Consider the following 15,348-nt stretch of genomic DNA (forward strand, 5'->3'; position numbering starts at 1 on the left):
AAACAGGTACAGGAAAAAGTTCTAGATGCTTTGGCAAGGTCAGTGATATATATTGATCACTCTGGACCTTGTTTTTTGTAAATTTAAAATAAATAACTTCAAACTACACATAGAACCTTACTCCTCTTACATGCTTGACCCTGTGATTCTGTTACTCTATGCCACTGAATTTGGATCACAAAGGAAAGCCACCGAAAATGGACATGAGACACGAAGGTACAGAAACTGGATGCAGCATGTGCATCTGTGAAATTTTTGTAATGTTGAGAAAAGTATGCATGATAGCGAGATAGGAGTGAAAAAATAAATGCATAGTTGCTAAGGAGCAGAATTACTGGGCGTCATCTTCAGCTTTTCCGAAATGCTCTTCTACCTCCATGATGCACAGGAAACCCAGCTTTTCCTTGATAACTAAGCTCCCTTTTCCACTGAAGGCCTCTTATTCTCCAGCTTCATCACCAATTCAGCCTTACAAGATCAAGGTCATGCTAACAAAAGTCTCTGCTTATTTATTCCAATAAAAAGAATCACTCTCCATTGAGAGTGCATGTTGATAATTTACATAGAAGAAGGTAAGGGAAGAAAAATTGCAGCTGTATGAATTTAATACAAATGTAGTTAACTTTAATTATTTAATAATATTATGTAAATGCATCAATTCAAAGAAGAAAGGCAATGATTACAGAATGTGATGTTGTCAGGTAAGAATTATAATAGTAATATTATTATTCTTATTAATAGCCACAGTCTTCCTGGAATTTTGGAAAAGGAGAAGAAGTACACTAACCTATACTTGGGACCTTATTGAATGGGAAGAAGAGGAGGTAAGATGTTAAGAGACCAGGAGATAAGAAACTGGAATAACATATGGTGCAGGAAATCACTCACTGCCTTAACATCTAAGCAGGAAGCAGCTAAACACCATTCAGTTTTCCCTTGATTTTTTTTGTTTTACTAACAACATTGTTATTTTATGAATATAATAGACACCAGTGATGAAATATGTACTTTTCTCAGAGCACTTCTATAATGTTTCTTTAAATTCCATTAGTGGAAAATCATGCTAATTAAAATATGGTTTAGGGTTTATTTGGAAAATATCTTGCATCTAATTTTTTGCAAGTTGTGTCTTTGCCAAGACTTGACATAGAAGTAGGCCAAATTCCAGGAATTTAGTCAATATTGGATGACTTTTTAAATTTATGCCTTAGATATTTAGTTAACTTTAGTTTTCCTCATAGGAAACCCTTCGTCCCCAGTTCGAAGCAAAGTATTACAAGATGGAGCGAGTGAATCCTATCAGTGGAAAACCTGAGCCACATCAGCCTTCCTCAGACAAAGTCACTCGTCTTCTTGTTTCTATCTCAGGAATATTCTTCATGGTAAAGTAGAACCATCAATCTCAGCATATTGTGGGATTCCAGGTTTAGAAAGAAGTTCTAGAATACCAACTCATTTTGTGACCCTGAGGGGGTAAGAAACTGTATCCTGTTCAGTATGTTGGTGGTACATACATACTATTAAACAAAATAAAAATCACAGCAGGTCATGCAGTAATTGCAGAGGGAGTTTGTGCATATTTTTAAATAAAATACTGTCTGGGAGAAACAAAGATCACCTAAGATAAAATTGAAATTATGTAAGTCATCCTAAAATTAGATACTCTGGTTTAAAACCAAGCATTTATGTGACAGTTGAGATTTGAACAACATATCATACTATAACAACTGAGTCTTACACTGTTTATTTTGACTCTAATGTAAGTCAGTTCTTTAAAGGAAACTTTAAATTTATGTACGCTTTCTTGGAAAAGTAAATTTCTTTAGCTTTTGGGTTCAATATTTTGGATCTATGTTGTTGCTTTTATTTTTTTAATAATGCAAAACGTGGATGTCTCTTCCGGTCTCCCATTTTGTAGATTTCTCTGGTGATCACGGCAGTGTTTGCCGTTGTGGTGTACCGCCTGGTTGTCATGGAACAGTTTGCATCATTCAAGTGGAATTTCATCAAACAACACTGGCAGTTTGCAACTTCCGCTGCTGCAGTCTGTATCAATTTTGTAATCATTATGGCACTGAATGTTGTAAGTGTTTACAATTTTTCAGTAGGTGTAAAGGGGGTGGGTAGAGGAGAGGTCTGTGTTTCCTTTATACTTCGATTGGATTTATAAGAAGCCAAAATAAGGCCAAGTATCATTTCTGGCAAAGACAGTTGGGCTTAGAAGGAAGTATTGCATTTATGTGGTTTACATGATATTTTTTAAAATTAAAATCCATGATAGTTGTATTGTCTTCCTTGCTCTTTGAATTTGTAGTTTATTTATTTATTTATTTTTATTTTTGGTTGTGCTGGGTCTTTGTTGCTTTGCACAGGCTTTATCTAGTTGCAACAAGCGAGGGCTACTTTTCTTTCTAGTGCCCTGGCTTCTCATTGCGGTAGCTTCTCTTGTTGTGGAGCACAGGCTCTAGGCACATGGACTTCAGTAGCTTTGACACACAGGTGCCTGTGGAATCTTCCCAAAACAGGGGTCAAACCAGTGTCCCCTGCATTGGCAGTGGGTTCCTATCCACTGCACCAGCAGGGAAGTCGGGTTTATCACTTGGTTTAGTGATAGCTTCCACTCATCAAGTATCTCGCGTGTGCTGGAAATGGTGCTCTGCTTTTATTATGCATGATGCTATGCTCTTCTCATTCAGATAAGGAATTGTTAGGATTAGAAAAGCAGTCCAACAAATTCAAACTCTGAGAAATTTTTGGAAAGATATAGGAAATTCTGTTTGAAAGTGTAACCTTGTTACCTCCAAGACCTCATGTGAAATGGAAAACATCTTCTCCCTTTGCATTTCTCTGAGACTAAGTATTTTTTCCTCCTTTCCTTTCTTCCTTCCACTTCATCTTTCTTTCTCTCCCTGTTTCTCCTTTCTCTCTCTCTCTTCCTCTCTTCTATTCCCATCTTTTATTTTTTTAAGCAATTGATTCTATTTGCATTTGTTTTCACAGGAAGAGACTGTTTTTATCAGCAAAAGACTATATTGCCTAACAATGGCCTCCGTGTCAGTGTCTGGTGTGCTGGTGCATTGATATGCTTTTCTTATCTTCATTGACTCTAACTTCATGGCCATGTTGGTCAGTTTCTGTAGTTTATTTAGATCATCCAGTGTTTTAATGTGCTAATTTCTCAGAGAGTGCATGTGATTGGTTCAACATGACATATACCAATTAACTTGTGAGCCAAATGTCTGTGGCTGAGAGGACAACATTGTGCTTAGGTCTGCCCCTTTAGCAAGGTCTGTGCTGGGGTCCTATTTTCTCTCAAGACAGGAGGCATTGACTGGCTTATTTAGAACAATTTATTTCCTTTAATTCTTCCAATACCACCACAAGGTCAATATTCTTTCCATTATGTAAATAAGGAAACTACAGTTTAGAGAGCTTAAATAATTTGTCCCAGATTGTGCATTTAGTAAGTATTAGTGCTTGCATATTTATTTACATGATAATTCATGTAGACAGCTGACCAATACATGCATAATGATGTTGATAACATAAACAGGTAATATGCATCTGGTTCCAAACTCGATTGACAGTGCTGTTACTTGATTAGTCGGGAAGGGACTGGAACCATTTTCTATTTAACTTTAAAATAATCAGGGAGTTCTTAAGCGAAAAGTGAATAGTCACTGAAAGAAACGGGTAAATTTCAATGCAAGGGCAATAGTTAATATTTTCTACTGGAGTTTGCTATTTTCAGGTTCAGTTTATTTGTAGAAGGAGAATTTTTTTTTTACTGTATCTCCAAGTAAGCCATGCAGTATTTTAATTTATACTTTGACTCATGAATTGAAATGAACAATAAATGTTGAAAAACTACAGAGCTAGGATTGAGAGGCCTGTGTGGTAATCTATGAAAGGTGGGAAGTATAGGTTTTATGTTGTACAAAATCACCATAGTGAAGAAGGAGCCATTCACAAAATGGATTTTATACAACAGATTTTTATATTTTTCATTCTTATGTTAACTGTTCTAGCAGATAGTGAAAGAAATTGTTTATCTAAGGAAAAGAAGGCTTTAGTGGTTAATGTATTTATTTCTAGGTAATACTAGTGATAAGCTAGTATGATTTTAAATTGATTCATTTTCCTTATCATGGTAGGTTGGTTGAATATTACATTTTAATATTATTTAAGTACATGACATATAGTTACATAAGAAGGATATACAATTTCACTTGACATCCCTTGGAACACTCCTGCATTTTGAAGAATGACAATAAAATGTTAATAGTGGTTATATTTCAGGAGTGGGATAATATTTGATTTAATATTTTATTTCCATTCATTTAAATGTTTATTTCTATATTTAGGTTTTGATTTATAATCAGAAAAAATAGTCTTTACTTTTAATACATTCTACCATGATATAAAATCTGGAACAAATCAGAATTGGAATGTACTTTATTTTTACTTTGTATATGAGTCACTCATAAAACCACAGCCACTTAGGTAGCTTTAGGTAGCAATTTCAGGTCATTTTTAAAATTTTGTCTTTCACCAAGTAAAGAATAGGTTTACTGATGGCTGCATAGCATCCCAGGACACTCACACACAGGCGTGCTCACACGCTCACACACTCTCTCTCTCTGTCTCTGTTCCTTCTGTTCTCATTTATGCTCTCCCCTCTCTCCTGCCCCTCTGAACACTGTCCAGGCTTTCATCAGTTTGTATTGTCAGTTCCTCAACATACTGTTCAGATAAAAAGTAATGGACTTTAAACACAGGCAAAACAGATATTTGCTCCTTGACCCGTGTGATCCTGACTAGCCTGCATGACATCTTTGAACTTTAATTTCTTGATCCTTCAAATGAGGGTAATAAGACAAATGCCTAGAGGGATTGAAAGATGAAATGAAATCTGCTTCTAGTGAATACAAGTGTTCAATAAATGTTCATTTTCTTCCTATTTTTTCAATGCTTTGAATTTTTATTTCTCTTTATAAGTCTATTTATACTCTCATTTCTTTTCCTGCAAAATACCAAATTTTCTTTATTTTTTCCTATTTTACTCATCTTTAAATAATAGAGTTTGATTATTGCCCTTCAGTTCAAGATACAGAAATGCTGATGATCTTTTCTTTGATCCTTCTAAATTCTTTAGGCCATATCTGCATTTTTGAATAATTTTTTACTCTTTTTTCTTTAAATGTTATCTGCTACCTATAAATATGTAAATACTCAGTGCTGCTAGAGAGAAAAAGAATCACATACAGGTTGTTGTATTATGTGTTTTCGTCAAATATATATCTAAATATAAGAAAATTGAAATATGTACTTATTTCATACATATATATATGTATGAAATCATACATATATGTATGTATGAAATCATAACATTACACTATGCTAATTTCAGTAGTCTTGTTCTTTTATAGGTCTTAATTTTATTTTCTCCTTTTTTGAATATGTTATTTATTAGCATTGAACTATAAAATAGCCACATTGTTCTTATAAAACTAATGACAGTATAAGGATATTTAAAATATTAGATGAAAATCACTTTTTTCAATTCAAAATGCCAGTCTCCTCCCTTCCTATCATAAACTAATTGTACCCATTGGAGATAATCAATGTTAATGGTTTCATGTCTGTTAATCTCCACTTGCCCCATCAAGTATTATTGTCTTCAAAAACGTACCCTGTGTTCCTGTGTTTGTTTGGCAATTTGTTCCAGAGACCTACTGATCTTCAAATACATCTTAAGTACTGAAATGAGCTCATATTTTTGAAGATGGACAATATTTCGCAGACAAAGACAATGAAGAAGCCAAATGTGATTAATTTTTGCTTGAGAAGACAAGCATGACCGCTCTGGTAACAGAGCTTCCAGATTCAGTGTTTAGTCCTTAGTCCCTACCCAGAAAATTACTGATCTTTTCAGTTAAACTGAAGGACTTGTTACAATCAGAACTGCATTTGAATTAATTAGGAAATTTTATCCTCAAACATTTTCCCTACAAAAGTTCTTCCTATTATCAGTGATATTGCAAAAAATTGAAATTTGACCAAAGTTTCCACCGATGTACCACACTCCAGTTTTGCATTATTCCAGGTGCTTCTCAATCCCCAGTCCCTTGACCTCTGACTCTACTCCTGCTCTAGTCCCTCTGCTCAGTGACCACCCCTTTCTGAGAATCACAATTAACCCTCCAACATACACTCCTCTCATAGGTTCAGACACAGCTTCTTCTCACTAAGTTTATATTTTTGATGAGGTTTAATGTATTCTTTCTTCCAAAGTACTTGCATTTTACAGATTAAAAGACCTCTAGAGATAGGTGAAGATAGTACTATTTTTGTTATAAAAACCATCCTTTGAGATCCTTAAAATCCCACTGTGTGTATGAGTGTGTGTGTGCATGCATGCATGTGCTCAGCTGTGTCCAATGGGCTATAGCCACCAGGCTCCCACTAGCTCTACTTCATTAAATACAAAAGCCCATGTAAATGCTTAAGAGCTAAGAAACAAGCATCCATAGTTCCCAGAGAAAACAGCTGACTTTTCTTTTTTAAATGTTTATTTCTACTTGTTGAACATTTGCATAAAGACAGGGATTCTTGAAAGTGAAATAGGCCATACAACTTGTCCTTTGCCCTTGCAACTAACTCAGGAGAAAATTTTAAAATGAATTTAGCCTCAGGCAAGAACTATGTGACAGAGGATGAGATAGTCGAATGGCATTGCCGACTCTACGTATGTGTCTGAGCAAGCTCCGGGAGTTGGTGATGGAAAGGGAAGCCTGGCGTGCTGCAGTCCCTGGGGTCACAAAGAGTTAAGAGACTCCTGAGCGACTGAACTGAAGAACTATGCAGTCTACTCAACAAATGTGAAGGGAATGTTACATTTCTCAGATTCAATCCATATAAAAAGTTCCTTCCTTCTCAGGATGTTAAGACACTTCACAGATTATCAAACAGTCCTGTCAAGCACCTGAACACACAAGATTAATTTTTTTTTCCATTTATTTTTATTAGTTAGAGGCTATTTACTTTACATCATTACAGTAGTTTTTGTTATACATTGAAATGAATTAGCCATGGATTTACATGTATTCCCCATCCCAGTCCCCCCTCCCACCTCCCTCTCCACCCGATCCCTCTGGGTCTTCCCAGTGCACCAGGCCAGAGCACTTGTCTCATGTACCCAACCTGGGCTGGTTATCTGTTTCACCCTAGATAATATACATATTTCAATGCTGTTCTCTTGAAACATCCCACCCTCGCCTTCTCCCAGAGCCCACAAGTCTGTTCTATACATCTGAGTCTCTTTTTCTGTTTTGCATATAGGGTTATCGTTACCATCTTTCTAAAGTCCATATATATGTGTTAGTATACTGTAATGGTCTTTATCTTTCTGGCTTACTTCGCTCTGTATAATGGGCTCCAGTTTCATACATCTCATTAGAACTGATAAATGACCCAATCAAAAAATGGGCCGAAGAACTCAACAGACATTTCTCCAAGGAAGACATACAGATGGCTAACAAACACATGAAAAGATGCTCAACATCACTCATTATCAGAGAAATGCAAATCAAAACCACAATGAGGTACCATTATACGCCAGTCAGGACGGCTGCTATCCAAAAGTCTACAAGCAATAAATGCTGGAGAGGGTGTGGAGAAAAGGGAACCCTCTTACACTGTTGGTGGGAATGCAAATTAGTACAGCCACTATGGAAAACAGTGTGGAGATTTCTTAAAAAGCTGGAAATAGAACTGCCATATGACCCAGCAATCCCACTTCTGGGCATACACACCAAGGAAACCAGATCTGAAAGAGACACGTGCACCCCAATGTTCATCGCAGCACTGTTTATAATAGCCAGGACATGGAAGCAACCTAGATGCCCATCAGCAGACGAAGGGATGAAGAAGCTGTGGTACATATACACCATGGAATATTACTCAGCCATTAAAAAGAATTCATTTGAATCAGTTCTAATGAGATGGATGAAACACAAGATTAATTTAAAAACTTATTCAAATAAGGATAGATGAATATCAATTGATATAAAAATATCAGATCCTTTAAAAAACATGCCACCAAAAGGATTCACCTGGAATACCAAATGCTACCTTTTGCTATTTTCAGACCAACACTAAATATACAGCTCATAGAAATGTACTTTTTGTTCCTTAGTAACTTGGCTTCATGAAACTATATTCCCCAAATGAGGGATTTGGACTTGGTCAAAACACTCTAATAATCTCATATGTTTTTTGGCTATAAGTCATATACATGGAATTACAAAATAACTGCATGGAAAATAGTTTAAATAGCCAAATATGTGTAATTGGAATTTTTCATATTTAATGTACACAGACTGGAACCTTAGGTCATTATTCATGCATTACTTCTGTCTCCTTCATCATATCAGTGACTAACGTGAATTGTGCTTCCATAACATCTCTCCTATTCACACCCTGCTCCTCAGGCTCGCTTCTGCTTCCTTCGTTCAGCCAGCTACTTATCACTGTTAACTTGAGCTGTTGCCACAGGCTTTAACTGATTAGTCTTCCTGTCTGTATTTTCACCTCTTCCCATCTCACTTTCACTCTGCTGCTGCAATCTCCTTTCTAAATTGCATTGTTAATTTTGTACTCTGTCTAACAGGTTCCCACTGCCTCTATATCAATGGCAAGGAGGGTCTCCATTATTAAAGTCGACTTTCCCTTCCCTCCTCATTTGGTGGTGTGTCCTGGCCCCTCCCTGTCTATTGCACCCTGCACTGCAGCCTACTGACTCTCTTGTGCTTGCTCCCTGCCATTCTGCTATTTCATACCCATTTCCTGGTTCACAGTGCTTCCTCTATTGGCCTTTATTTCCTTTTATCTCCTTGGAGAATATCTCTTCATCTTTGGAAATTCCAGTTAAGGATCACTTCCTTCTTAAAATTTTTCTCAGTTCCATATGTGAAATGAAATAGTCTCTTCTTTGTGTCTCTTCTCATAGGTAACTTGGGCAGGTCTATTCTCCATTTTTATCAGATTCTCCTGGTAGAATTAAACAATCCCTTTTGTGAATATTCTTCTGTTACAGTGCTTGGGGCATGCCTTTTCTCCCACTATCAGGGTATCAACTCCTCAAGAACTGGGACTGTAGCTTCCTCATGTTTGTATCTCCAGGTCTTGCCGAATGACTAAAAGACATTTAGAATTTATTTTTGATGACATTTTAAATATTTTATTCTTCAAATATCCTAGCATTTTGAATATCATATGTGCTCAAAATTATTTTTGTTATTGGAATTATATTTTCAGTGTCTTTCAGGTTTTCTGCCCTTGTTATTTTCATTCAAATTAATAATCAAAGAACATTCTCTAAGCTTTTAAAATAGGTGGATCCAGTCACTCCTAAAGAAATGTTCAATTTGGGAGAGAGATATGGGTCAAGATAATAAAAATTTGATGACAGGCCCATTTTACAGATCATAAAAGTAACTTTAAGGATTGTTTCCTGTTTTTTATTCATAAAATCACCTGAAACACTTTTGAAAAACTACAGATCCCTGAGTCTCATTCAGAATCTTCTTTGTAGGACTATGAAGTCTGTATTTAAAACAAAAAACAACCCATAATGTTTTCCAAGTGATTCTGATCCAGTCAGTCTCCAAAATAGCATTACAAAATCAGTGATTTAAGGGATATAAGGTAATTTTAATACACAGCCAAGATCAGACATCACATCTTCCAAATACAGATTACAAATAATTTAACAATAGCTAAAATTTCAAGTTATTGTCTTTAACATCTTTTACCAGGAGGACAGCTAAAAAACTTCAAAGCCAGAATTTAAAACCAGGACTTTCTTTTTATAAATCCCATCATCCTTTTTCTTCATTATTTTACTGACCCTGAAAATATGCTATTGAAGATACCATAAATAGCATGCTTAGCCATCATCAGGAGATATTTCCAAAAAGTTTTTGATGAAAAATTAAAATGCAGTTATTTTAAAAATGTATGTTCTTGTTGCTTGACAACAAGATTCTTAATTCTTAATTTATCTTAATTCTTAATTAATTTAAGAATAGATTGCAATAGGATGACAGCTGTCTGGTCTCATGATTAATGCATAATTTTGAAGAAAAAAGTAGAAACATCACAGCAGAAGTACTCTTATAGTTTGAAATAGCTGGAATTAAGCCAGTTAAACTATTTCAGCATTACCAATAAAAGGATAAATTCTTTTTGATATTCTTCCTCTCATTTTAGAATCCATGTGCCATGCATAGAGCATGCTTTAACCAAAAAAATAAAAATAAAAACCTTGAATATACTGGGCTGTTGTAAGTACTGCATGCTGGTTCTGGACTCATCCACATTATTTATTTATATTTTGCCTCTTTATTTTTTTAATTGAAGGATATTTGCTTTACAGAATTTTGTGGTTTTCTGTCACACATCAAGAATCAGCCATAGGTGCACCCATGTCCACTCCCTCCCAAACCTCCGTTCCATCTCCCCCAATGTCCTTAGGTCTGTTCTCTGTGTCTGTTTCTCCATTGCTGCCCGAAAATAAATTCATCAGTAGTATCTTTGTAGATTCTGTATATATGCATCAGTATATGATATTTATATTTCTCTTTCTCACTTCCTTCACTGTCTCTAATAGGCTCTAGGTTCATCTGTCTCATTAGAACTGACTAAAATCCATTCCTTTTTATGGCTGAGTAATATTCCATTATATATATGTACCATGCTTATTTATCCATTCATCTGTCAATGGACATCTAGGTTGCTTCCATGATCTAGCTATTGTAAATAGTGCTGCATTGAACATTGGGGTACATGTGTCTTTTTCATTTTTGGTTTCCTCGGGGGTATATGCCCAGGAGTGGGATTGCTGGGTCACATGGTGGTTTTATTCCTAGTTTTTTAAGGACTCTCCATACCATCTTAATAGTGTCGGTACCAATTTACACTCCCACTGGCAGTGCAAGAGGGTTCCCTTTTCTCCACACCTTCTCCAGCATTTATTGTTTGTAGACTTTTTGATGAGGGCCATTCTGACCAGTGTGGGGTGGTATCTTCTTGTAGTTTTGATTTGCAGTTCTCTGATAATGAAAGCTGTTGAGCATCTTTTCATGTGTTTGTTAGTCATCTGTATGTCTTCTTTGGAGAAATGTCTGTTTAGGTCTTTTTCCCACTTTTTGATTGGGTTGTTTGTTTTTCTGATATTGAGTTGTATGAGCTACTTATATATTTTGGAAATTAATTCTTTGTTAGCTGCTTCCTTTGCTATTATTTTCTCCCATTCTGGGGGTTGTCTTTTCACCTTGTTTATAGTTTCCTTTGCTGTGCAAAAGCTTTAAGTTTAATTAGGTCCCACTTATTTATTTTTGTTTTTATTTCCATTACTCTAGGAGGTGGGTCATAGAATATCTTGCTTTGATTTATGTCATCAAGTATTCTGCCTATGTTTTCTTCTAAGAGTTTTATAGTTTCTGGTTTTAAATGTGGGTCTTTAATGCATTTTTACTTTATCCTTGTATATGGCATTAGTAAGTGTTCTAATTTCATTCTTTTGCACATAGCTGTCCAGTTTTTCCAGCACCACTTATTGGAGAGGCTTATCTTTGCCCCATTGTATATTTTTGCCTCCTTTGTCAAAAATAAGGTACCCAAAGGGTGTGGGTTTTATCTCTGGGCTCTCTATCTTGTTCCATTGGTCTATATTTCTGTTTTTGTGGCAGTACCATATTGTCTTAATGACTGTAGCTTTGTAGTATCGGACTCTTCCACATATTAATCCCTTTCTGTCTCTAGAGTCCAGAGCATGCATTCCTGTGTTTCTTCCACGGGCCTGATCCCCAAAGACCTCAAAATGTACCCAAGTTTCCTTAACTGATAATTACAATGCAAAAAGGTTATTGTGAAATAGGGTGGATCAAAGTGTTGGACCACACATCTTGACCTCTAAAGGAAGCAATGACAAATGACTCATTTAATAAGAAGATTAGCTTTTTTAAATGTATTTGTTTAGTTTGTTCATGTGTATGTCAACAATTTCTAGAAATTAAAAAAGGAGAATTCCTAGAAAACTGAAAACTCTTTTTGATTCTGCATCTTTCCATTTGGAGCTCCTTTTTACAATGAAAGTTAGATTGTGAGCATCTGACTTGGAGATGAAGAACATTAAAGCAAGTGTAGAACTCCTGAATTTTGCCCCTTCACAGCAAATGTCTTTGCCACTTTTTCCCAATTGATTTCTCATGACACCCCAAAACAAAGCATTAATTGGGGAGATGATGACTTTTCAGCTCAGAATGCATTCTGAAGTCCTCACCACAGCCTATGAGACACCAAAAAAGTATTTCCCTCTGAGATCTCTGATTCATCTGTTACTTCCTTTGCAGCTCCACCCCATTGCTCTTATTCCTCCACCTTCAGGAAACACACCAAGTGCATGGCAGTCTCAGGCATTTGCACTCACTGTTTCCATGTCTCCCAGATACTTAGCCCCATCTCTTTTTGGCTCCCTCACTCCAAGTAGCTCTCTGCTCAGATGTCTCCCTCTCTGAGAGGCTTCCCTGACCAGCCTCTCCATAACACTCTGTGCCACCACCTCTCTCTACCCATCAACCTGCTTCATCTCTCCTCTTAGTACTTTGCATCTCCTGGCAAAGTACATATTTCTTTGTCATATGTCTCTGAGCACCAGAATTTAAATTCCATAATGGAATTATGGAATAATTATATTTAATCAAATAATTATATTTGATTCACTGTCATTTGGTTCCCTGGATAGTACCTGACTCATTAGAAATTTCTAATAAACACTTTTAACCCAGTATGCATGACTAAGAGAATATTGGCTTACTGAATGCACTCATGGATGATTTTTAAAAGCTTAGGTTCACTGTATGGTATTTTATATATTTTTAAAATTTATTTTATTTATATATGTATTTTAAAGACACACATATATTACATATATATATGTATAATGATGCAGATTCATATAATGTATACATACACTCTTTCATGAATTCTTCTTCCTGTCCAGCTCTTTGTGATGCCATGGATTGTAGCCCACCAGGCTCCTCTGTCCATGGGATTTCCCTGGCAAGAATACTGGCTGCTGCTGCTAAGTCGCTTTAGACTTAGTCGTGTCTGACTCTGTGTGACCCCATAGACAGTAGCCCACCAGGCTCCGCCATCCCTGGGATTCTCCAGGCAAGAACACTGGAGTGAGATGCTATTTCCTGCTCCAGGGTATCTTCCCGACCTAGAAATTGAACCCGGGAGGTGTCTCTTGCTTCTCCTGCATTAGCAGGTGGATTCTTTAACACCACAGTACCTGGGAAGCCACCATGCATTCACTACCTGTATATAATGTAGTAAGCAAAACAAGTGACCCTGAATCCCTTTATTTTCTCCTCCCTCAATTATATCTCCATTCCACCACACACATACACCCCCACTCACAACTTCCCCTGTCAAGGTTTCTGTCGTATATCATCTAGTTGGTTATATTTAACTTATTGTTTCTTCGTACACTTTGTGGGTGAGTTAATGAGCCACACTGCAAGGACTGTTTTGTAGTTTATCATCGTGACGGTGCCAATAGGCTGTAGCATTTGGGCGTTGGATGGTATAGGCTCTCCACTGCTCTAGATACCTTTCCCAAAGTGGTAATTCCAGGGGTGGCACAGCATCTTTTCTGACTGGTAAAATTCCTTCAAAGGTTATTAGATTATTATAGTCCCTTGGGGCATCAGCTGTAGATATTGCCATCTTGGGATTATGGGCAGGTCTATGTGCTAAGTATTAAGACAAAATCTGAAATTGTTTATGAGACAAGGCATAGCATAGATGATACAAGAGAGCCTTTATACCGAATACTGACTTTGCTTCTTGCTTAGTATTATCTCAGGCTAGGGTACTTAACATTCTAAACCTCAGTTTCTTGTTCCATAAAATCATAACATGTATTTGATAATATTTTTGTAAGGACAAACATAAATAGTATACATTGGGTTGGCCAAAAATTTCATTCTGGTTTCTGTAACATCTTACAGAGAAACCTGAATGAACTTTTTGTGTAGCCCAATGGAAAACACTGTTTGGCGCCAGCCAGATACTCTAAATGGCAGTTACTTAAGTAAAATTTTCTCTCAGTCCCCATGAGGGCACTTAATTCAGTGCTTGAAGCACAGTAGCTACTCATGGACTATTTGCTGATTGATAAGGCTGTCTTATCATACTCTTTGGAAACCCTTCTCTAATCATCTTAGCTGATAAATGGGGCATGAAAAAGAGTAAAGTCAGGAAAACTTTTGTGCTCACAAATTCAAACTTATCTAATTCTAAAATTTGAAAATGATAACTTGTGTGTATAATTTTTTAAAAAACTGCACCAGGAGTAGAATGAAACTATTGTACTCAATATAATCTTTCTGTTTGAAGACACCGCTTCAGATCTTAGGAAGGGATGGATTGAATCATGGTTAAGACGAATAATCACATTAGTTCTATTGAACGAACAGTCATGGAAGGTGAACAACTTTTAATGTGTACATATACCTTTTTGATTTTGCATGCCGATAGGTGGGGTTATTGAAATTTATAGTCTAAAGAATAATTTGTTTAATTTTGGAGTTATGTAATTACATTTACATGTGCACATATATCACCCTTCTATCTGCAGTAAATATGTGCTTCCAGCTGCATTTACTTGTAATATTGTAAAATCCATTTTCTTTCCTTGAGTCTGTATGGGTGGCGGACAGAGTAAGGTGGGACAAGGAGAAGGTGACAGAATATAAAAAATGTTATAAAAATGTTCATGTAACTACAGATTCAACAGAATTGACTAGTGAATCTTGTTTTAAATAACCACCAAACCAACTTTGTTGTTTAGGAATACAACTTTGTTCACTGTCGTTGTCATAGCTAGGAGAATTGTTTATCGATAGTAAAGAAGACATAGTTCCACTAAACCTTCCAGTGTAGGAAAAAAGCAAATATAATTTGGTTATCAAATCCCAGGTCAGCCATTAACTAGTTGAAAGTCTTTGGGGTATCTTCAAATCTCTTTTGTTTGACTTATAAAGTGAAAATAAAGACAGCTAGCAGAAAAGTTATTGCAGAAATCATGTCTGTATATAGCCACATTTACAACATGTTTTTATTTATTACATTTTGTGTGTTCATGTATATATAAAGCATCGCATAGTAAGATTTAAAATGTGCTTCTTCTTAATTAAAAATGTAGCCACGTTGTAGAATAATTTTAGATGTTTCATTGAATAGTCTTAGCAGTATTTTCTAAAAGAAAATAACATT

At 36.0% G+C, this 15,348-nt stretch overlaps 1 protein-coding gene across 3 annotated transcripts in view; it reads left to right on the plus strand.

Moving 5' to 3' along the window:
* The window catches only part of ANO3 (anoctamin 3), a 426,465-nt gene that overhangs the window by 372,305 nt on the left and 38,812 nt on the right, over positions 1-15,348 (plus strand). For all 3 annotated transcript variants that reach the window (XM_070472963.1, XM_070472964.1, XM_070472965.1), the window contains 3 exons: positions 742-824; positions 1,242-1,382; positions 1,919-2,083. In XM_070472963.1, the coding sequence (XP_070329064.1) occupies positions 742-824; positions 1,242-1,382; positions 1,919-2,083 (389 nt within the window). The remainder of the gene's footprint in view (positions 1-741; positions 825-1,241; positions 1,383-1,918; positions 2,084-15,348) is intronic.

This window comes from Odocoileus virginianus, chromosome 10, assembly GCF_023699985.2.
Source record: "Odocoileus virginianus isolate 20LAN1187 ecotype Illinois chromosome 10, Ovbor_1.2, whole genome shotgun sequence".
In the NCBI taxonomy this organism is placed as follows: domain Eukaryota; kingdom Metazoa; phylum Chordata; class Mammalia; order Artiodactyla; family Cervidae; genus Odocoileus; species Odocoileus virginianus.